General features: G+C 46.7%; 1 protein-coding gene across 1 annotated transcript in view; it reads right to left on the bottom strand.

Annotated features, from left to right (window-relative positions):
- Positions 1-1035: 1035 nt before the first annotated feature.
- The window catches only part of LOC133359129 (astacin-like metalloendopeptidase), a 44340-nt gene continuing 21337 nt past the window's right edge, over positions 1036-24038 (bottom strand). The window contains exons 4-9 of the mRNA XM_061577523.1: positions 12873-12960; positions 8636-8793; positions 7920-7996; positions 3172-3208; positions 2801-2867; positions 1036-1629 (exon numbers count right to left, since the gene is read on the bottom strand). Coding sequence (XP_061433507.1) covers positions 1464-1629; positions 2801-2867; positions 3172-3208; positions 7920-7996; positions 8636-8793; positions 12873-12960 — 593 coding nt within the window. The 3' untranslated portion in view covers positions 1036-1463. The remainder of the gene's footprint in view (positions 1630-2800; positions 2868-3171; positions 3209-7919; positions 7997-8635; positions 8794-12872; positions 12961-24038) is intronic.

Raw genomic sequence — 24038 nt, 5'->3', positions numbered from 1 at the left:
ACTCCTATCTTACTCCTTCACGCTGCTGACAGACAGCGTGGGAGGGAGAGAGAGACACGCGCGGCCACGTGGCAGCCTGGACCCCGCTCCAGCGTGGCCTCACCCTCCGTTCATTCCAGATCTGACCATGTGTTGTCCGTCTCCACCCCTTTTAATACCCGGGTCACGTGGTACCTTTCCACCAATCCTGGTTAACCTCTATGGAATCTTCTAGACTCCATCGTACATTCCCAGGACCGCGCCCCTGACTCGTCCCCCCATTGGCTGTGGCTAAAGCCAGCAGATCCAATCCTCTACTTACAGATGTCACCTTCCCATTACGTCAGGACCACGCCCCTAGACTTCCCCCATTGGCTATGGGCCAGGACCGGTAGAGCCAATCATCGTAACGAGGTGTGATCCATCAGCAACCCGGATATATCCTCACATTACACTATCATTAATTCTCTCGTTTAAATTTTGTTTCCTTTCTTCTCATTGTTTGCTGATCTCTCCTTGTATTTCCCCCCACATTTTCTCCAAGTTTCTGTCCAAATTTACCAAAAGTCGTACAACAGTGCTGCTGTTTTCAGTGTCATGCACTGAGGCAAATTCTGCACAAGCCTTTCCACAGCTGCCAGTCGGCTGAGCTTCAACTCATGCGGGGAACGGCCCAACAGCTCCAGATCCACCTAGAGGCACTTCCCTCGGCCCATTCCACAAAGCACTGCACAGTGCTCCTGCACGCTCTGTACAGTCTTGATGCCTTGCCTACCGGGCCTTCAATATACAGTAGTTGTAATTCTGAGACCACAAAGCTGGAATAGGCTAAATTAAGTAAATATAACATGACAGATTGCTGTTTTGTGACATAACTAAGACCACCACATTCACTACACAACAACCTTGTTCCATCACAGATGTCCCAATTTCAGTTTTAAACCTCTACAAGATTTATATTCAATCTCAATTCCAGACTGCATATTATTTTTTTAGCTATTTAACCAGGGAAGCCACACCGAGTCATACGACTCTTTTTCAAGGGGGGTCCTGCATTGCGTTTTTATTTTTAGATGTGTTCAAAAAATGTATAATGAGTGTTTATACAAGTGGGAGGAAAACCCCCCTTCATATGAATTATGAGAACATTTCTTCACTTTTGTTCATCCGCATTCTGCCAATCCCTTTCCGATCCCCAGTTGTACATCACTGTGACATATTCCTGTTCTGGATTTCAACAAATAATTGGGTGATACTGTGTTGGCAGTGGGGCACAAGCACAAACAACAAAAAACTCAACACACGTGACAATAACACTGCCTTAAAATGTAAAGTGAATGATAGGCGATGCTAAGCTCAATGCTCTCTTTTCATAGCACTTGATAGGATCGACAAAGGGCCACTGCCCGAAACGTCACCTTTTATACACGTGTCCTTTGAAGGCAGTGCTATTTCTGAATGTGAGTTTTTGCCCTGTATTTATATTAGTTCAAAGCCCAAGTTGAATTGCTGTCCAGAAAAAATAAAAACATACCTGGACCCCCCTCTTGCATTAATACTTTAAACAGCATCTCCTTCTCTTTCTCAGGGCGGTCTTGAGACAGCATGTCCAGCAGGCTCTGCAGGCGGGGCACTGAGGAGGCGTCATACCTGCCAAGCACACACAGGCGGCACGTCACACAACAGCCATTGACATTCACAGCTGAGCTGCACAGACATCATTACAATCAAGCTCTCTACATTTGACACTAACAAGCCATTTCAAGTTAATAAAACTCACCTTGTGATGTGATGGAGGATGATGGGTAAATAACGAGAACACAATAAGTCGCGTAAAGAAAATTCGTTTATGATCAACAGCCTATGAGTCTTCTGGAGTAATGCTCTCCAGCAGGATCTATTTAAGCAGGCAGACTGATTAATAACTGGGGCCTTTTTTGCCAGAATAAAAAAAATAAGAATAGGTTCTACCCTTTCTGGCAATAAACAGGAGTTGTTAAGATGTTCAACCACCAAATAGAAACCTTTTGCAAGGAATCAAGTTCACATTAACCACACGTACTTTTGGGGAACATGCAAACCAAAAAAAAACATTCTGATTCCTTGCAAAAGGTTTCTATTTGGTGTTTAAACATCTTAAAACCTCCTGTTTTATTGCCAGAAAGGGTAAAACTTATTCTAATTTTTTCATACTTTGATACTGGCAAAAAAGGTCCCATTTTGTAGCTGCTCACCCCAAGCTATACATGCTCTGATAGTGCATTGTCTTTGTACTGTTCACCTGTTGGCATTCTCTGGTCTGACACTGGTGAGACTAGGCCCTAAAGAATACGTCTCTGGTGTAGTCCAATCAGTTTCAAAGACAATCTATTATCAGAGCATGTTTGTTTGCATATTCACCACAAGTATGCGTGGTTAATGCAAACTTGATTCCTTGCAAAAGGTTTCTATTTGGTGTTTCAACATCTTAAAACCTTGATTTGAAGCTTTCGTGACTGCAGAAATTCATACTCTTTGGTTCTTTCGGTAAAGTCACGTAGGTAGAAAAATAAAACAAAACAAAAATAAAATATCACGACGTTTTGATCGCAACACAAGCGGTCATCCTCGGGCGGAAAAAATAATCCAGCAGTGGAACTGCCACTTAACATTCTGGGAGTGCATAATTTTCAGTACAATTGGTTCAACACAAACAAACTCGGGACTGGTTCATTTGCGCAACACAGCCAAATCCCTGCAGACTCCTCGAGAGCGTTGAACTAGAAAACTCGTGTGTGGGAGTGAGTCGGTGCAAACAGCCCAAGAGAGAGAAGCTCCTCACCAGCGGATCTCCATCAGCTCCTTGATGAGGTTCCTAAGTGGGTCCGTTTTCTCCTTCCAATCCAGCCCTGTCAAGGCGAGACGCGGACTCCAGTCACGAGTTGACACAACGAAGGTTCGTCCACTTTACGATGCGTTACGTTCGGTTTGCATGTCACCCTGGTCCAAGCTTAACGGCAGCTACAGGGGGTAATTACTGTACATTTGACCTCAAACACAAAATACACTGCAATGTGGTGCTGGAGTAGCGTCGAGTGCTTTGCTTAGAGTGAGGAGGCGCGAGCGTTCATCACAACGGGGGTCTCCCTGGAGGGGAGCGCAGCCACCAATGCAGCCGGCACTGCGTTGCGCGAGCGTCACGGCAGCCATTACCTCTCTTCTCGGTTTCCTCGTCCACTTCTTCTTTTGTCTTGACAGAGGAAACACAAACACAGCGGTCACATTATTCTGTCAACAGCAGAACTTGTAACCAGCAGTGTACACCAGTTAACGGGAATACATATGTAACGTTATTACTGCAGTCATAATGGTAATTTACTGGACACAAACATAGACCAGTGATTAAAGTGACTTAACAATAGCTACATTCATATTGGACACGTTCTTAACAGCACGACTATAGCCGGTCAACTTTACAACCTGGCATACGAATGGGGTCTTGGGGAAGGTATTGCTCCACTTTATATCCGCTCCTCCAGTGAAAATGTCTTGAATGTTTATAGTGTAATGTGGAATTTTAAATATTTACTGTAATTAAAATACTGAAAATTAGAAAATACGGAAACAAACATGCATCACTCCAATATAATGAGTAAATATAATATCCAGTAGATTTTTTAATTACCTAAAATTTAGCATGTCACTATCTTCCAAATAAAAAAAAACACTAAAGTATATAACACATGACTAAGCATATAGCGAGTGTGTGTTTTACGAAAGCATGTGCCTATTTTATATGTTTTTGTTATTTATGATTGTTTATATTTATTTAAGCCTAGATTGGTAAAAGCTCCATTGTCTGCATTAAATCCCACCGAATCAAATGCCTTTTCATTGTCCCACACCTACAATTCGCACGGTTGGCTATGTACAGTGTGAAAGGAGTTCAACATATAAATATACAGGTATGAAGGTAGAGGGAATTCTTGAGCATTTTCCAGAATATGACCTATGGCATGTATCACAGCAACATAATACATTTTTCAAAAATTTTATTTGAGAAAAAAAATATTGTTATTATCTATGGGACGTTTTTGCCAGTATCAAAAATGATGAAAAATAATAATAGGTTTTACCCTTTTTGTTAATAAAACAGGTGTTGAGATGATCAAATACCAAATAACTTTTGCAAGGCATCAAGTTTGCATTAACCACACATACTTGTGGCAAAACATGCAAACACACATGCATTGTCTTTGAAACTGATTGGCCTTCACCAGAGACAGCCTTCTGTATGGCCTTGCCTTTCATCATTGCTTTGGACATAACCAGTTTGTATGGGGTTTTTAAGCTATTGGAGGAAACTGGAGAACCCAGAGGAACGTATATAAACTCCACGTGGAAAGTTGGGAATCAAGCCCAGGGCCTTCTTGCTGTGAGGTATAATTGTAACTACTGCACCACACTGTAGAAAATATTTTCAATCCCAGATTTGCTGATGACATTGTGATGATGACAACCATTGGAAGTGATGTACAGGGAATGATATAATAATCTGATGAGGAAGGCTGTGAGTGGTCAAGAAAAATGTGAGCAAACCAAATGTAACGTGCAACAAGTTCCCTAAACAACTGGAAACAGCTGTTGGAAGAAAACAGGTCAAAGTAGGAATACCTAGCGCAGTTACTGAAGGTGAATCTGGATCAACACGATCTAACAAAGTGGCAGACAACAGAAGGTTGCAGTGTTTCTAAAAGCATTAATTGGATAACGAAAAGGACCATGCAACTCCAATGTGCCCAAAGAAGAATGGTGTTAATCAGTGGGTATTATCTGCTATGACTTGTGAACAAGAAAAGTGGACATTGACAGACAAAATGTAACAACATGGAGAGGTGCATGCTTGCAACTCTATTCCGATACAGGAAGAGGAACAGGGATTGCAAAATACACGTGGACTGTTAGGAAGAGTGGGTGCGTTGAGGTGATGGCTGGTGGTCGAGACGAACGGTGGAGTGGCATCCGGTGGAGCGAGTGCGCCCAAAAGAACGTCAAACAGAGAGATGGAGCGGTAGAGTCAGCTGGTGTGCAGCTGTGAGATGGATTGTAGCATCGCGAAACCGAGAGAGACTGCGGCAGCTTGGCAAGGCCTTCACACAGCAGTGGATAGATGATGGCTGCTGATGGTGACTGAGTATCACACAACGCTTTGCCTCCAGTTGGCATGAGACTGACAAGCGCTTATCATCACATGTTTTTAAGTTGTTAAAACCTTGCATTACATTACAAAATGTTTACTGTTCACGATGTTGTCTTTACTGCACTGTAAAAGTACAGAGCTGCATAGGGAGCCACAGAGTTGAATGTGGGAGCAACATCTGTGTTTGGGAGCAGAGCGTGGGGACCTCTGCTGCACCGCGTGGCTGCGACGCTGTCTCGACGATGCCATAACCAAATAGGAAACGTTCAGATTCTCTCTGTTTATTTATTCCTCTGTTTTTTTCCAATTCAGGTTTTTGGAATAAAACATCTTTAATGTTTAACACGTGCGCTTTCATGACCAATGTCATCCAGAATACTGTAGAGGTTTTTTGGGTTAGATAGCGTAAATATATAAATGTGTCGTTAAACCCGCCATCACCTGACACAGCCAATTAGTAAGGCTTGTCACGTAAACGTAACATGCCAATTCGTTGCTAGTGTAGAGGTGATCGCCACTCACCATTCGGTAACCTGCAGTACCATTGAGTGTCAATGGGTTGCAGCAGCGTTACCGCCCTGGGGAAATGCCCGGGGTCAAGCAGAGGTGAGAGCAGATCAGAACGCAAATTCCCCCATTTGGGAAGGACCAATCAGAAGGTGCCAAGCCGATTGGGAAGGACCAATCAGAGGGTTCCACGAGAGAGCGTGGCTTGGACGGAGCCAGCCACGAACCTGTGTAAATGGGAGAGCGCTGAGAACTCGAGGCAGTTCTCTCCACACGAAGACCAAAGCCCGGGCTGAAGATAGCTAGGACCCTGGACCAAGCCTTGTAGCCCTTCTAATGACTGGGGCTTAGTGTACCCAGTGGTCAGGGGAGAATAGATCCTGGATAGACAGGACCCTGGAACCAAGCCTTGCAGCCCTTCTAAGGGCTGAAGCTCCGTGTGACCAGTGGTCGGGGACCCACCGAGCCAGCGGTCGGGTCAGTTAGCCTCCCCTAGGTCCCAGCCAGAGGACGCTAGGTTAGCGGGTAACTCGTGACTAGGTCCCACCAAGTCCGGAGGCCATGCCTCCCTAGGTATCGGGTAAGGGGACCGTATACCCCTTGTGTGTTAGGGACCGTGTCGAAGAAAGACAATAAACAGTGTATGCCTCATAAAGAAGTTTATTCGTCCGTAATTACAACACTATACTAGTGTAATGTGAGGATATATCCGGGTCGCTGACGGATCACAACTCGTCACGATGATTGGCTCTGCTGGTCCTGGTCCATAGCCAATGGGGGGGGGGGGAAGCCTAGGGGCGTGGCCCTGACGTAATGGGAAGGTGACAGCTGTAAGTAGAGGATTGGTTCTGCTGGCTTTAGCCACAGCCAATGGGGAGACGAGTCAGGGGCGTGGTCCCGGGAGCCTACGATGGAGTCTGGAAGATTCCAGAGGCTAACCAGGATTGGTGGAAAGGTACCACGTGACCCGGGTATTAAATAGGGGTGGAGACGAACCACACGTGGTCAGAACTGGAACGAACGGAGGGAGAGGCCACGCGGGAGCGGGGGTCCAGGCTGCCACGTGGCCGCGCGTGTCTCGCTCTCTCTATCCCTCTCACGCTGTCTGTCAGCAGCGTGAAGGAGTGTTGTAAAGAAAGACAAATAAAGACCGGATTCCAGAAGTCGCTTCCACGACCTTTATTACACTAGTACAGCATGCCGGTGTATTGGAGAGCAAAGTCACAACATTTATAATCTGAGTACGACGTTTTATTAGTAATTACAACTAGCATCATCAGGCGATAGCTAGATTTGAGGAGAAATCCTCCTGTTTCGTTTCTTAAATAAACATCTTCAATGTTGCTGCAAAGAACTGTGTTGAAAGCCTCTCGTCTGACTTCCCTTCTCGTGTGTGTTTGAGTAAAACCTCTCTAATCTGGACTCAAGTCAGCCACTATTCAGGTCGAGCTACAGGGGCTCTATGAACATAAATAAATAACCCCCCCAAAGCTGTGACTGCAGCACTGTCCATGCGCTTGTGAACCTGCACGCAGCAAGATGCGGCATTTTGCAGCAAGATGCGGCATTTTGAAGCAAGATGCGGCATTTTGCAGTGACCTGCAACTTGAAATCACCCAACGAGTAGGAGTTAGTGACGTGAGGAATCACCCGGTAAGACCAGGGTGCAGTCTTGATTTCATAGTTAATGTAACTCACAAAGGGAACATCCATGTGATACATTTGGTAGAGTAAAACCCCGGCTAGTCGGACTCATAAGGGACCCCTGGTCTGGCTGGCTGACAAGTCTGGTTAGCTGCACATACAACCATGTTTAGCAATTAAATCTATGAAACATGTGTTTTCAATGCTAGATATAAATCCATAAAAAATCTGTACTGTATTGATGGTGCATTGTGCTGCACTGACCGCACCATTGAGTTGTTGTGAAGCCCTCTGAGAATGATACAGAGGACACACCAGAGAGACAACGAAGAAGAAGAAGGGAGCCGGAGGCAGGGCTTTAAAGAGCTAAACTCAGCGCCACGCAGAGAGCGGGCGTGCGAGAGCGTGCACTGTGGCCATGTGCTGAGGTGGCGCAGGATGCAGCGCAGGTTTATTCTATTTCCTGCACTGGTCTGGCTAAGTGCAATTTACATTATTTTCATTGTGTTTACATATGTATCGTGTTTATCCATGGTGCAGCAATGGATTAAACATATTTAATTCCATCCCCATGCTTCGCTACAATAGACAAAGTGAGCTTCCGTGTTACCTTCGCCTTCCAAACGCCGACACGGCTGTCCAGTGGCGCCTCCTCATCAGCTGAGGTTCTGCTCCTCTGGACCACCGCTGCCGACACAGAGACAGGGCCAGGTGAGTGCCGATACAGACAGGGCCAGGTGAGCGCACACAGTGGGGGGGGGGGGGGGGGAAACAACTCCATGGCACCACGCACGGCCACGGAGCGACGTCTGAAGTTCACACAGCTTGAATTCCTCACGCCACTGAGAAGCTTCCATAGCAATATCCAACACACGCCCAATAATGGATTCCCTTCTCAGCAGAGCTCTTACAAACAGCCTGGAGAAGTCGAGGTATATAACGTGTCTGTAATCAGAATCGCCACAGTAAACTCACAACATAATTTACATGGAGAGTGTTGCTAAATACTTCGAGCTTTTTTGGGTTTTAGTCACTTATGTCAATCCTATTATGGTGGGTGTGCCACAATATCCAAGACAGGATCATATTTAAAAAACATTCATATTTGGTTTAAACCAATGGCAAAAGTGAAAAACGTAACTTCTTCTCAAAGTTTGGGTATGGCTGTGGAAGAGACTGTTGCATTGATTCAGGGTTGGAGTCACCATGGAACCAGAGAGAATGCTACAGAGGGATGGACGCACAGCTCATCACGAGACCAACCGGTCCTCACTAAAATCCAACACAGAGGCCAACAGTTCTCACTAAAACCCAACACGGCCCAACCTGCAGGAGCAGCATGCACCTCCGCCTCGTAGCCGTACAGCTTCTGCACCTTGACCACGTCGCAGGAACTCAGCGTGTTGCTCTCTCCCATGTGCAGCATGGACAGAACGTCCCTGGGGATGATCGTTGGATTGCGCTCATCCACAGAGCCTGCCAACCTGCAAGATACACGTGCTCAGCCTGCATTCATAGTGCAGAGGTGTAGTGGGTGACATCACGTCACGCGCGCCTCGGAGAGAGTGGCGTCGTGGGACGTGACGTCAGGCGGGCCGTGGGGGACGGTGACGTCATGCCCCCAGGGGGATATTTAAAGGGGGACCCGGGATGTAACCGGGGTTGGTTGGGGGTAGGAGTGGGGACTCGGGGAGTTGGTCCTCACACGAGGCTAGGGGAGGCTACTCCGCCCGACCGGCCGAGGTTGGGGGTAGTCCCGGGCCGGGGCAGGGTGGAGAGCCGGGTTAGCCGGGGTGTAGGGATCCCAGTACCCTGTCCCCTGGGGAGTTATTGGCTAGGGGGGTGTTGGTTCGGCGTGTGCCCTTAACAACCTGGCGTAAGCCCTTAATAAACGTGGCGTGATCCCCTAACAGCAACTTGCCTCGGAGTCATAGATTGCGTTACAACAATAGCAACAACCACAGCTAAATACCCACTCATACACACAGCCTACATAAACACAGCCTAAAATACCCACTAATACACACAGCCTACATAGCACACTCATATGTTTGTCCACTTCACAAAGGGGGCCCTAAAGATGATCCAAATAACTACCGACCTATCTCAATTTTGTCCCCGTTGATGAAAATTTTGGAAAAATTATTGAACTACCAAATTATCAGTTTCCTGTCCGACAACAATCTATTAAATCGAAAACAATCTGGGTTCCGAAAAAAATACAGCACCACATCTGCTGCATTAGACTCTGAATCACATTTACAGTAGCCTTGATAATAAGCAATACTGCGCCAGTCTTTTTCTTGACTTGTCCAAAGCCTTTGATACAGTCGACCACAACACCCTGCTTAGTAAACTAAGTTGCCTCCGTTTCTCCAAACACGCAGTAGAATGGTTAAAAATTTACCTCTTCTCGCACCCAAACTGTATTCACAGATGGTTGGAGGTCAAACAGTGTTAAGATAAAAAAGGGGTTCCACAGGGTTCCATCCTCGGCCCCCTCTTGTTCTCTCTTTATGTCAATGACTTGGGCACTGACCTGGATCATTCCAGGGTAAATCTTTTTGCAGATGACACGATACTGATTACTGCTGGCCGCTCTCCAGATGACGTGATTGCTAAGCTCCAGGTTGATTTCAACAAACTACAACATCAGCTAGTTGCTATTAAACTAGTCCTGAATACCTCTAAAACTAAGGTGCTATGCTTCTCACCAGGACTAAAGCAGGAAGTTATTTTTCCCCAATTACATTGCTCAAATAATTATCAAATAGAGCAAGTCAAAGATCTATAAGTATATTGAGGTCATCCTTGATTGAAAACTTAATTTTGAAGATCACATTGATTATATTGGTAAAAAGACAAAAATAAAAATTGGTTTTCTGTATCGACACAAGCACTACTTGATTACTGTGACATCGTATATAAATCAGCCCCCAGTACTGTACTGAATAAGCTTGACGCAATGTATCACTCGGCCTTAAGATTTGCATTGAACTGCCCATATAGGACCCACACTGTGATCTCTACATTGGGTCAAACTTAACATCTCTTAATGGTCGACGGTTTGTGCATCAGATCTTATTTATTCGCGATGTACTCCGCAGACTACCTGCTGGATCTCCGCACTGTTTCGAAGAACAAATGTGACCTAATGTCTTCGCTCATTTACCAGCTTCAACTTTCCTTATTGCCGTACAAATACTGGAGGAAGAGCCTTTGCTATTGATGCCCCAGGGTCTGGAATGCTGCAACTTGGATCACTAACTGTGAGATCTTCCCTCAAAACTGCTCTAGAGGAGTTGTACACCCCTAGCTGCCACTGCTATTCGGTGGCCTGAAATCAAATGTTTCACTTCGGATGACTGCTGCAAAGTATGATCTTGTGTATTGATTATAGTGAGCTGATCTTTGATGGAGTGACTCATGCAGCCAGTTATAGCTTGCAAAGTTTGGTAGTACATGTTATGTATATCGTTTATTGTAAAATTTCAATCACAGTTCCTATGATCACTGTTACATTGCTTTTATAGCTTTATTTTGGTGATTTCGAAAAGGGATTTGGTTTAGCCATTTTTGTTTGTTGTAGTACAGAGTTAAACTGATTATCTTTAAATCTAAATTTTATTATGGTTGTTATTGTTTGACTTGCATCCCACTGAAATTTTTGCACACAGCATTGATATCCGGTGCCTTTTCTGGAAGATTTTGGCAGGTTTTTCCTGGATATTTCTGTTTGCACGTAGTCACTTCCAAATGTTTCTCATTCCTGTTTTTTGTATGTTGTGGTTGCACCCGATTCAAGAGCCGAATGGCTCACAGGGCTAAACCAAATAAATGAAACTGAAATATACAGCCTACATACACACAGCCTACATAAACACAGCTTAATAAACCCACTAATACACACAGCCTACATAGAACACTCATATACAGCCTACATACACACAGCCTACATAAACATAGCCTAATAAACCCACTGATACACACAGCATACATAGCACACTCATATACAGCCTACATAAACACAGCCTAATAAACCCACTGATACACACAGCATACATAGCACACTCATATACAGCCTACATACACAGACCACATAAACCCAATCATACACACAGATGACATAGAACACTCATGCACATAGCCTATATAAACACAACACCCGCCATTCATCACGAAGTGGTGATGACGTCACAATGGCGCTTGTGCCAGGCCAGGTGCACTTTGAGGCCATGTAAAGTGTCAAAGGCTCGCTGACAGGAGGTCACGGGACAGACCCATGTGCCATGGGTTGGCTGACTGAGATGACTGGCAGATGCACCACCTGTGCCCCCTACTGTGCCAACTTGCTGCATTTTAGCTGCTCGTTGTTGTGAGCGACGCTCCTCTGCCCTCCGTTGTTGTTGGAGGGCCACTGCCTCAAACTGACCAATAAAGTTATTCACAAACCTCCTCCATAGAGGCCGATCTTGACACTGCTGGTGAACTTGACAGTCTTCGGCAAGTTCAATCAGCTTCACATCCTTCTGTGATGCATCAGTCCATCTTTTTTCCAACCTGTGTCGCACCCGTTTAGCCCCCTCTATCCAGCCAAACAGCAGCGACATGCGGTGGCTGGTCATGCGGGCTACATGACCCAGCCAACGCAGCCTCGCCTGCCGGAGGAGCTCACTGATGGGACTGTGTCCAGATGTGGAGTAATGTTACAACAACCGCCATTCGCCACTAAGTGGTGGTGACGTCACCACAACGCTTGTGCCAGGCCATGTGCACCTTGAGGTCATGTGAAGTGTCGAACGCCCGCTGGCAGGAGGTCACGGGGCAGACCCAGGTGCCACGGGTCGACTAACTGAGATGGCTGGCTGATGCACCACCTGTGCCCCCTACTGTGCCAACTTGCTGTGCTTTAGCCACCCGGCGCTCCGCTCGTTGTTGTGAGCATCGCTCCTCCGCCCTCCGTTGTTGTTGGAGGGCAACTGCCTCAAACTGCCCAGTAGCGTCCTTCACGAGCCTCCTCCACTGAGGCCGATCTTGACACCGCTGGTACCAGTCATTGGCAAGTCCACTCAGCTCCACATCCTCCTGTACCACATCAATCCATCTCTTCTCTAGCCTGTGCTGCGCCCGTTTATCCCTCTCGATCCGGCCGAACAAAATCTGTTTAGGCATGCGGTGGCTGGGCATGCGGGCTACATGACCCAGCCAACGCAGCCTTGCCTGCCGAAGGAGCTCACCGATGGGACTTTGCCCAGATCTTTGTGAACTCCTCACACAATCCAGCCTGGTTAAACCCAGGATGGATCGTAGGCAGGCCAGCCTAAATGTTTCTAACCGGTGAATATACTCCATTAGGGGGGGTTCACGTTTCGCAAGCATAAAGAAGGGAGGGAATGACCGTGTCCGAGAAGACCTGAAGCTTCGTACGGAGTGACAGACCAGGCAGCTTCCACACAGCATTATGCAACCGATGAAAAGATATTGTCACTCGACTGATTCGGAGTGAGACCTCCGCTGCCAAACCAGAGACGGTCAGTAATGTTACACACACACACACACGTACATGCTGTAGTGCATGACGGAGCTGCAGTCGTAGGGCGCTGCCAAATCCTGTTCGTTTGATTTGATGTCCACAATCTGATCTCTCCATTCTGTAAACAATAAGACAAGCACGTGGTGTGCAGCATCACCATTGCTAATACTAATACCACAGCACAACATCTGTGAATGGTCCTCTAGCATTACTCAGAATCTTGGTTTCACTACCACAGTACAGCACCTGAATGTTCCTTCAGCATTATTCAGCATTATTGTAATTGAAAAAATATTTCTACATTCAGACTGCAGGGTGTGTTTATTCCAGCTGCGCTTTATTTAACCTGGTTACCAAATCGACACAGTGTGCCCACTCCCATCAGCTCTCAGAAGCTAAGTTAGGGTCAGGCCTGGATAGTGCTTGGGATGTGTGACAACCACGCATCCAAAATGTGCAGTAGGTGCTGTAGGCAGAAGTGGAAAGCACAATCCACTGTAGTTCTGTACTCCATCTCCGTCACTCACCTGCTAGGCCAGCGTCGTGAAGTTTGGTGAAATAACCTTCATGGCCAATAGGACACAGGGAGACCCTCATCTTTATGTGGACTGTCTCATGTATAACATCATAGATCCATTATTTATTTATTAACATACTTTATTTAACCATCAGAGTGTATCAGATGGATTATTTCTGCCTGTCCTATATGTAGCCATGAGAGATCACAGAGACTCGAGACAACATCTGAGTGGTCTCTATGTAAGGCAGCACCACGATTTGTCATCTCTTGCTGTGTTCTCTCTTTAGCCACATAATTGCCCAATGAGATTCATGTAACTATGAAACTAGGATGTATTTAAACTGTAGTGGGTTAAATTCAGGCGCACACTGGAACTTTGGTGGCAACACTATTTATTATCTAAATACAACGGGCAACTCTTAATATTAACAGGTTAACGACATAAGGTGGTAACCACCATTCCTAACTTATCTAACACACGGGGATATTACATTTCTGGACCGGAGACCGAGGATCGTAGATGGTGGCTTCATCCCAGACTTGATAGCAGAACAGCCCAGCTCTCCGTCCACGCCCCGTTTATAACCACCCCGGCGTGGCTGGCTCCGCCCCAGGCCACGCCCCCCTTCCCGATCCTTCAAGAAGGCCCTAGCCCTCAACCACGTGACCCCCCTGGGGCCCCTGGCCCTCCTCTATCCGGTCACGTGTCCAGTCGGGATCGCGCAGAGTGTTACGGCCTGACACGACCCCCGTGACACCTGCTTACAGCCCCAATACCGAGCCAATACAGTAGTGTTGTTCTTCTACACTACATCACCCCCCCCCCTCCCCGTGTAACACCCAGCCGTCCCGCCTGTAACGCAATCGTGAAAATATTGAAAGGTGTGCCTCCGAACAAGCAAAGTCAATAAATAACCGACGACCTATTATAAATACCGCGAGAAACATATGTACACATACCGAGAAGGGGGGAAGGGAAGAACGTATGGAACGAGGGGAACCAACAACAACACATGCACATCAAGAAGAACTGGTCAACCTGCTTACCCCTCAGCACAGCCCACTCGTGTGAAAATTACACACGCACCGACATATGAATGTGACTATTTGAACAACGATGTAGGCAATCAAGGTGTGAGATTCATGTACAGCGGCCAGTCTTCGAGCGCGTTCGCATGGCCGAGCCCCCAGGGGAGGAGAGCACGCTCTCCCCGGAGGTCCTGGGGGAACTTGAAAAAGGCCCAAAATGGGCATGGCCCCTCCCCAGGAGTTGAGCAACAGGAAGAGCAGGAGAGACAGACGGGCGCTCCACACCCCCATTCAAGTCCACATCCAGTCAGCACAACCGGCGACTCCAAGGGTGGCAGGTGCTGGAATCCTGTGACGAGAATAAACCCAAACCTGCTGAGGCACAGCACCACGAACACGCACCTCAGCTCGTCAGACACAACAGCCACCCGGCCCCAGGGTAGTGGAGATGATTGTATTCTGCCCGGCGGGAGAAAAGAAAAAAAAATACACTGGTACCTCGGTATACGTCGTTAATTCGTTCCAGAAGTTTGGATTTATACCGAAAATGACGTATACCAAACAAATTTTTCCCATAAGAAATAAAGGGAAAGGAAACAATCCGTTCCAGAGTATAAGAAATTATATTTTATATGGCATCTTATACATTAATGGGGTTGTATATATAATTTAGATACTACTTATTACTTAAATGCATACATAAATAAAAATAAATGCATAAATAAATTTAAATCAAAATAAAATTTAACATCACTTTACCTTGCTGAGAGGAGTTGATAGCCTACAAGGATGGTGGTGAGGAAGGGGAGGAGGAGATGTTATTTTTTGGAAGATTCCAGGAACACAGGATGAGATGTTACTATCCTTTGTGCAAGCACTTCCAAGAGTTCATGAACAGTGAGCCTGGTGAAATTTGGGGAGCGCATCGTCAGTAGAGTACCTTTGGTTCCTAGGGTGTTTCGGCCTTTCACACTATACACCCTCCCCAAAGGCGGCCAGCGACAGGGTGATCAATCCTACGCTTGCGTCCCATTCCCAATTAGTCATAGGAGTTGCCTTGTTGTTGATAGCCAACATCCCATGGGACTATGCATGGCAGGGGCGTCCTCCTCCCCGAGTCAAGCATTGTTGACCGCATACCTCCTGGCCCTCTCACTTCGGGGCCCAGCTGGGGTCTTTCCTCTTCATCCACAGCCACTGACTGCTGCCTTCTGCCGCCTCCGATACAGCTCTGATTGCCGAATGCTGGCTCTGGCCCTTAATTCCCAGGTCTCTAAGCAGTCTGGTTGTAGATGTTGCCACAAAACCTCTGCAGCCCACCTCCACTGGTCGGACTTCTGTGTTCCTCTTCCATTAAAACTTCAGGAAGCAGAAATTATGTGGTTTTTTCTCTTTCTATTTTCTGTCTTTTTTCTTGACTTGGACCTGGTTGAGGCTCATCAGGTTTGAGTTTTACTAAAAACCTATCCATTGAAGTTTGTTTTTTCCTTCTTCTAAGAATGTTCCTGAAGTGTGATATTGTCTGATCATTCCACACAATACTGTTACGGCTTGTTAGAGCTTTATTGGGGTGGTATTTTTCTGCAAAATGTTGCACTGCCATCCATTTTCCACATATTTCTTTAATAAGTGAAGTAGGGGCTTCCTCTATCTCCTCCTCCTCGCCTGAAGAGAGTGCGCATCCATCTTCACCTGGTGTTCCTTCCTCTTAAGCTGCCGCAGCTCCTCAATGGTCAGCTCTTCTTTGTGCCCCTCCACTAACTCCTCCACATCATTATCATTGACCTTCAGGCCCATGGACCTGCCCAGGGAGACAATATCCTCAACAATAGGCACAGCCTCAAAGCCCTCAAAGTCCCTTGCAGTTACGGCTTCTGGCCACAAATTCCTCCAGGCAGAGAGTATGGTCTTGTAGGAAACTTCCTGCCAGGCTTTGTGTATAAGAGTTATACAGTGCACAATTTAAAAAATACTCTTTCCAGAACTCTCTGAGGGTTAATTCTGTGTCAGAGGTCACTTCAAAGCACCTCTGAAAGAGGGCTTTGGTATACAGTTTATTAAAATTTGAAATGACCTGCTGGTCCATGGGCTGAATCAGAGGAGTCGTATTAGGGGGCAAAAACTTCACAGTGATGAAGTCGAACTCTGGCAGCACATCGTCCTGCAAGCTTGGAGGGTGTGCAGGAGCATTGTCCATTAGAAGGAGGGCCTTTAGAGGCAGTTGTTTCTCCTATAAATATTGTTTTACACTTGGCCCAAACACGACATTGAACCAAATTTCGATTTAAAGCTTTCGTGACTGCAGGGATTCATATTCTTGGTTCTTTCGGTAAAGTTACGTATAAAGAAATTAATAAAATAATAAAAATAAAACATAATAAAATAATTCTCACGACGTTTCGGCCACAACGCAAGTAGCCGTCTTCAGGTGAAGAACAGGTCTGTCAAGGAGACAGAATCTGAATGGAACGCTCCAGGTTTGGAGCGACTATTTATGTTGGGATGGAGGAACGAAGAGCGTCTTGACAAAATAATTTGCATATCAAGAGGAATTTAGCATATTTATGGGAAATGCAGAAATGCGATTAGTGCTACTTGTGAAATGCGTAGGGGGTCTGGCGAGGGGTTTAAAGTCACTATGCCCATGCATTATGCAGGATTAGCAGCATCAAAGGGAGGAAGTGAGGTCAGAATTAATAAAGGGAAGGAATGTTAATAATATGGCGCAATGGGAGACTAGGGGTAGGAGGCTTGCAGTGGAGCAAAGAATCCATTCCTTGCGGAGAATACAAGATATATAGTCAATGTCAGTGAGTGGACTGCGGTCTGAAAGTCACCATAAACGTGAACACGATCAGTTAAGATCCGAAATGGTTTATTACGTCCTTCCAATGATTGCTGAGCCAGAATTCATCTTCTCGGTTGAAATTGTCTCTGTGTTTGTATATGTGGATCGCCTCATGGACGAATCTCTCATGGTAGCCGGATGGCTTGCAGAGAACTTCTGTCTTGGAGAAGTCAATATCATGTGAGCCCACTGAATTGTAACAGTGATCTGCCACGGCTGAGGTGTTTGTCCTAACGTGTTTCAAATCTGCTTTATGTTCACGGATGCGGTCCGAGACATGCCGTTTGGTTTCTCCAATGTAACTGCTACCACAGAGGCAACTTAGTTTGTAAACGCCAGGGTACTGTATGTCTGGAACTACGTCTCTTACAGACGGGACCAGATCACGGATTTTGTGTACCGTGTTGAATCGGACCCGGATCTTGTGTTTTACCAGGATTTTGGAGATCTTTTTTGTGACCCCAGCAATGTAGGGTAAGGTGATGGTTTTGAAAGGCTCCTCAACAGGATCCTTCTTGATGGTTGGAGTGATGGCTTTGCGGATTGTGTAGTCGGAGTATCCATTAGCCTTAAGAGCTTGGCGTACGTGTTTGAGTTCACTGGCAATGTGTTCTTGGTCGGAGATGCATTGGGCTTCAATGATTGCGATGGTGTCAGGTACAGGAAATTTGGTGAATAAAGAAACCACATCAAAACTGACAACAGGTCGTCTGGGGACAGGGAAATTCCCTTGATTGTCGATACCAGATCAGTGGAGTTTAGTACCGCAGAGGTGGTTTTTCCAGTGAACGGCTGCAGGATTTCAGACAAAAAACAAGCCAGTTTGTAAGTGGGGGAGTTGATAGTGGAGACAATGGGACTAAGAGGTGTATCTTCTTTATGTATCTTTGGCAAGCCATATAATCTATACCATACAGCCCAATGCATCTCCGACCAGGAACACATTGCCAGTGAACTCAAACACGTACGCCAAGCTCTTAAGGCTAATGGTTACTCTGACTACACAATCCGCAAAGCCATCACTCCAACCATCAAGAAGGATCCTGTTGAGGAGCCTTTCAAACCATCACCTTACCCTACATTGCTGGGGTCACAAAAAAGATCTCCAAAATCCTGGTAAAACACAAGATCCGGGTCCGATTCAACACAGTACACAAAATCTGTGATCTGGTCCCGTCTGTAAAAGACGTAGTTCCAGACATACAGTACCCTGGCGTTTACAAACTAAGTTTCCTCTGTGGTAGCAGTTACATTGGAGAAACCAAACGGCATGTCTCGGACCGCATCCGTGAACATAAAGCAGATTTGAAACACGGTAGGACAAACACCTCAGCCATGGCAGATCACTCTTACAATTCAGTGGGCTCACATGATATTGCTTCTCCAAGACAGAAAGCCATCCGGCTACCATGAGAGATTCGTCCATGAGGCGATCCACATATACAAACACAGAGACAATTTCAACCGAGAAGATGAATTCTGGTTCAGCAATCATTGGAAGGACGTAATAAACCATTTCGGATATTAACTCATTGTGTTCACGTTTATGGTGACTTTCAGACCGCAGTCCACTCACTGACATTGACTATATATCTTGTATTCTCCGCAAGGAATGGATTCTTTGCTCCACTGCAAGCCTCCTACCACTAGTTCCCATTGCGCCATATTATTAACATTCCTTCCCTTTATTAATTCTGACCTCACTTCCTCCCTTTGATGCTAATCCTGCATAATGCATGGGCAAAGTGACTTTAAACCCCTCGCCAGACCCCCTACGCATTTCACAAGTAGCACTAATCGCATTTCTGCATTTTCCATAAATTTGCTAAATTCCTCTTGATATGCAAATTATATTGTCAAGACGCTCTTCGCTCCTCCATCCCAACATAAATAGTCGCTCCAAACCTGGAGCGTTCCATTCAGATTCTGTCTCCTTGACAGACCTGTTCTTCACCTGAAGACGGCTACTTGCGTTGTGGCCGAAACGTCGTGAGAATTATTTTATTATGTTTTATTTTTATTATTTTATTAATTTCTTTCTACGTGACTTTACCGAAAGAACCAAGAAGACATTGAACCGCTCACTGAAGAATTGTCTCGTCACCCAAGCCTTTGAGTTTGACCTCCACATGACTGGTAACTGGGTTTTTTGTACATTATGTTTTAAAAAAACCCTCGGGTTCTCCGAATGGTAGATTAGTAGAGGCTTGAGTTTAAAATCCCCACCTGCATTGCCACACAACAAGAGACTTAGCCTGTCCTTCATTGGTTTGTGCCCTGTCAATGTCTTCCCCTCCTGTGTGATATAGGTCCTGTTTGGCATTTTCTTCCAAAACAGGCCTGTCTCGTCCCAATTAAAAACTTGTTGGGGAACAAAACCCTCAGCCTCTACAAACTCCCCAAACTCAGTAACAAATTCCTTTGCAGCGTCTTTGTTGGCACTGGCCGCCTTCTCATGCCTCACAACACTATGTATGCAAGTTCTCTTCTTAAAATTATCAAACCAGCCATTGCTGGATTCAAACACTTCACTAATATCTTCACTCGTTCCTGGTATGTCTTTTAAAAGATCAGCATGCAACATTTTTGCCTTCTCGCAAATTATAACCTCTGAAACACTATCGCCGGCTAACTGTTTTTCGTTTATCCATATTAATAACAATTTTTCTTCTTGCTTGTTTTGAAAAAATTTCACCCCCTTTGCAACGTTAGCTGATTTGATGGCTTCTTTTTTTCACAATCGTCGAAATTGTTGTTCTCGGCATACGGTATGTCACCGCAAGATCAGTGACGCGCATGTCGCTTTGGTGACTCATCCCGACCCATACAAGTTCTAGCAAGCGCGGCATATCCCAAGCAAGACGTGGTATCCCAATACATTTTTACTCGTCAAAACACGACGTATACCAAATTCGACGTATTCCAAAGCGGTCCTATACCGAGGTACCACTGTACACAGATTCCGATGCGTTGGATGCACAACCAACACCAGTAATCGAACCGAAATCACACACCAACACCACATAGATGGCAGGGTCCCACACCACCCTGCCACCGTCCCATCCCTTAGGTGGTGAGAAGGCGAAGACCCACATGTCTAGCACCCATCTACACACACCACGTAACATTCTGGACGTCTTTCTACGTCCCGGGTCGACCCATGTACTGGCTCAAGGAAGTCACGCTACAAGGTCGAGCCAGTATGCTGCACCCCAAGGTAATTTTGGACGTTTTACAACATCCCGGGTCAAGGAAGTCATGCTTCAAGGTTGACCCATGTATTGGGCAAAGAAGTCGCACTTCAGGGTTGCCCCAGTATCTACATATAAAAAAAAAATCAACGTGACAAATAAAACCTGCCTGCTCTTGCCCAGAAATGGCGGCCACATGCGCGAACCGTATCTCCGAGGCTACCCGTGCTCGTACAAAATGGCGGCCGCATGCACGAACCGCATCTTCGTGGTTTCCCGTGCTCGCCCAAAATGGCGGCCGCATGCGCGAACCGCATCTTCGCGGTTTCCCGCGCTCGCCCAAAATGGCGGCTGCATGCGCGAACCGCATCTTCACGATTTCCCACGCTCGCCCAAAATGGCGGCCGCATGCGCGAACCGCATCTCCGCGATTTCCCGCGCTGCCCAAAATGGCGGCCGCATGCGTGAACCGCATCACCGCGGTTTTCCCGCGCTTACATCTCAGCAGCCCTCCCTTGGGGACCACAACGGACATCATGTCACATACTTGCCCTGCCTTTCCGACGCGTCGCCACAGTCAGTTGCATGTGTCGGCCATATCGGGGGAAATTTAAACCAGTCTCTCTCCAAGGATCGCATTGCAGCAATCAGCTGTCCCAACCGAGCTGATAGGACACACCAACCCCTCTCTCCAAGACTCACATTGCAGCATTTAACTGTACCAACTGAGCTGAGAAGTCACAACAACACCTCTCCAAAGCTCACACTGTAGCAATCAGCTGTACCAACCGAGCTGAGAGGACGTTCGCTCACTCGACAACATGCACCCTGAACAACTTAGGGTAACTGCCACAACTTAACGGGACCACTACTCCTGAACTCTGGGAGCCTCTGGCCCACTGTTCCAGACGCGCCTCGGAGTGTCTCGATCTCCGGGCTGTCAGATCGAGCCTACAGCTCCAGACGCGCAATGGAGGGTCTCGACCTCCGGGCCGTAAGGTCAAGCCATCAGTCGCAACATGATGGGACCACCACTCCCCAGTAATGTGAGCCCACAGCCCACTAAGCTAGACACGCCTCGGAGTGTCTCGATCTCCGGGCTGTCAGATCGAGCCTACAGCTCTAGACGTGCCACGGAGGGTCTCAACCTCCGCGCCCTCAGGTCAAGACGTCTGCCACAGCAATACAGGACCACTACTCTCTGAACCATGTGAGCACACAGCCCACTAAGCTAGACACGCCACAGAGTGTCTCGCCTCCGGGCTGTCAGGTCAAACTGTCTGCCACAGCACGACGGGACCACAACTCTCGTGTCAGACATGCGACAATCACAGGGGCATCCTGGTCAGGATCTGTGCCCCAGGATAGGCCACAGCCAGCATCCCAATTCGAAATCACTGGCACAATATGTCACACTCACAAGCAATGTTCCATACAGTCCGTACATAATTAACAATCACGAGCAAAGCTCAAAACAGTCGACCCATCGTCAATAATCACGAGCAAAGCTCCATACAGTCCCTACATCCTCTATATCGTAACAGAAATACCGAGCATGGTGGATGTCAAACAACGCTCAGACCTGCCACTAACTCGCTAATTAAGGTTCACAACCCTTGGATCGTTCCATACTGCCCTCTCCTGTGCAAGATCTTCCAGGCCCACTTCAATGTTAAATTCTGCTATTTTAAAAAAAGCCATCAAATATGTTTGCCAATACATCAACAAAGGCTCTTACATGGCTGTCTTTGCCTTACAATACAGAGGGGCAAAGTGTGCATGAGCTCAAACTTTTTTTCCAACGAACATACATCAGCAACAATGAGGCCATTTGCTGAATTATTGGATTCCCCATCCATGACCGTTCCCCCACAGTCGTCCATTTGGCACTTCACCTCCAAAATGGTCAACGCATCTACGTCACCAAAGGAAATGCCCAACAACAGGCCCTGGCTCCACAACATACCACCCTTATGGCGTTCTTTGTTTTGTGCCCAACTGATCCATTTGATGCCAACCTGCTCTACCATTAAGTTCCCTCCTACTATACATGTGTTGAGGAGTTCCCAGGACGCACTCGGAGATGAAGGAAAGTTGAGGGGCTTCCGCCAAAGGTTTATTAAAGATATTACAAATACACAAGGGTAGACAACTCCCAGGAGTTAGGGGTCCTACTCTGAGTCCGCGTCCCTGCCGGCTAGCTCCGTTCTCTCTCTCTTGTGTCGGATCGGGGACTCTGCTAACTCCACCGACCGGAGAGAGAGCACCTCTATCGGCTACCACCGGCTTCTCTTCCAGACTCACAACTTCGTCCCTCTACACCCTAGTTCCCTCTCTACCCTTCTAACTCTACCTGTTCCCACAGTGACCCCACTTTCGTCACGGAGTCTCCCTTAAATACTCTAGAAGACGTGACGTCATCGCACTGGATGGCACACATGATGTCACGTCCCCATATTACTCCTCTACACATGGGCTGCTAAAAATACATTGAAGCAACGTGCTGCTGACTGTGAATCGGATGCCTTAGGGCGAGTCTATACAGTTTATCCCAACAATCACCAGTGCTACTTTCTCCCAATGCTTCTCCATGTTGCCAAAGGGCACAAATCTTTCCAAGACATCTAAACAGTACAAGGAGTTGTCCGTCAAACATACAAGGAAGCTTGCAATCTTCGTGCAATTCTTGCGCATGATCACCATTTTCATTAAGCTATGACAGAAGCTTCTGTTGGTCAGTCCCCTTTCCAACTGACATTGCTCTTCTGCATAAATCTTCAAGTTTCCAGCCCATCTAACCCCATGGGACTGGCAAAAATAAAAAAAGGCCATGAGTGAGGACATCTTCCACGGAGCTCAATGACTAAATACAAACCTCGCCGTCAACTTTTCTGATGTCATCTTCAAACAGGCCCTCATCCTCCTCCAGGACAAACTGCACTTCATTGGTGGAAAATACCTCACGTCAATGGGGCTACCAACGCCCTACAGGGACAACCTGCATGCCCTTGCTCAAGAGATCCTACGTTAAATATGCTATTATGTTCTTGGTTCTTTCGGTAGACAGACCTGTTCTCCACCTGAGGACGGCTACTTGCGTTGTGGCCGAAACGTCGTGAGAATTATTTTATTATGTTTTATTTTTATTATTTTATTATTTCCATTCTACGTGACTTTACCGAAAGAACCAAGAAGATGAATCCCTGCAGTCACGAAAGCTTTAAATCGAAATTTATGCTATTATGCTTTACAGCTTCTTAAATTTATTTAGTAAAATTAACCAAAGCTCATGGATATGTAGTGGTGATACGCGCTGGAAGGGATAGTGTGGCAGCGCGTGGTGATTGGCTGTGTGTCGGTGACGCGCGCTGACGGTGAGGGATCATAGGGCAGCGCGGGGTCATGGGTTATGTGGTGGTGATTGGCTGTATGTTGGTGACGCGCGCTGACAGGGAGTGATCGTGTGGCAGCGCGGCGTGATTGGTTGTGTGGTGGTAACACGCACTGGGGGAAACGGATCGTATGGCAGCGCGTCGTGATTGGTCGACTAAGGTGGGTGCTCACATCGCGGTCCGCATAGTCTCCGTCTCCTCGGGAGCGGAGGGCTA

This window comes from Lethenteron reissneri, chromosome 64 (genome assembly GCF_015708825.2).
Source record: "Lethenteron reissneri isolate LAM-NWPU_2019-01 chromosome 64, ASM1570882v1, whole genome shotgun sequence".
In the NCBI taxonomy this organism is placed as follows: Eukaryota; Metazoa; Chordata; class Hyperoartia; order Petromyzontiformes; family Petromyzontidae; genus Lethenteron; species Lethenteron reissneri.
Note: the sequence above shows the minus strand (reverse complement) of the source record. Positions and strands in the feature narration are given on the sequence as shown.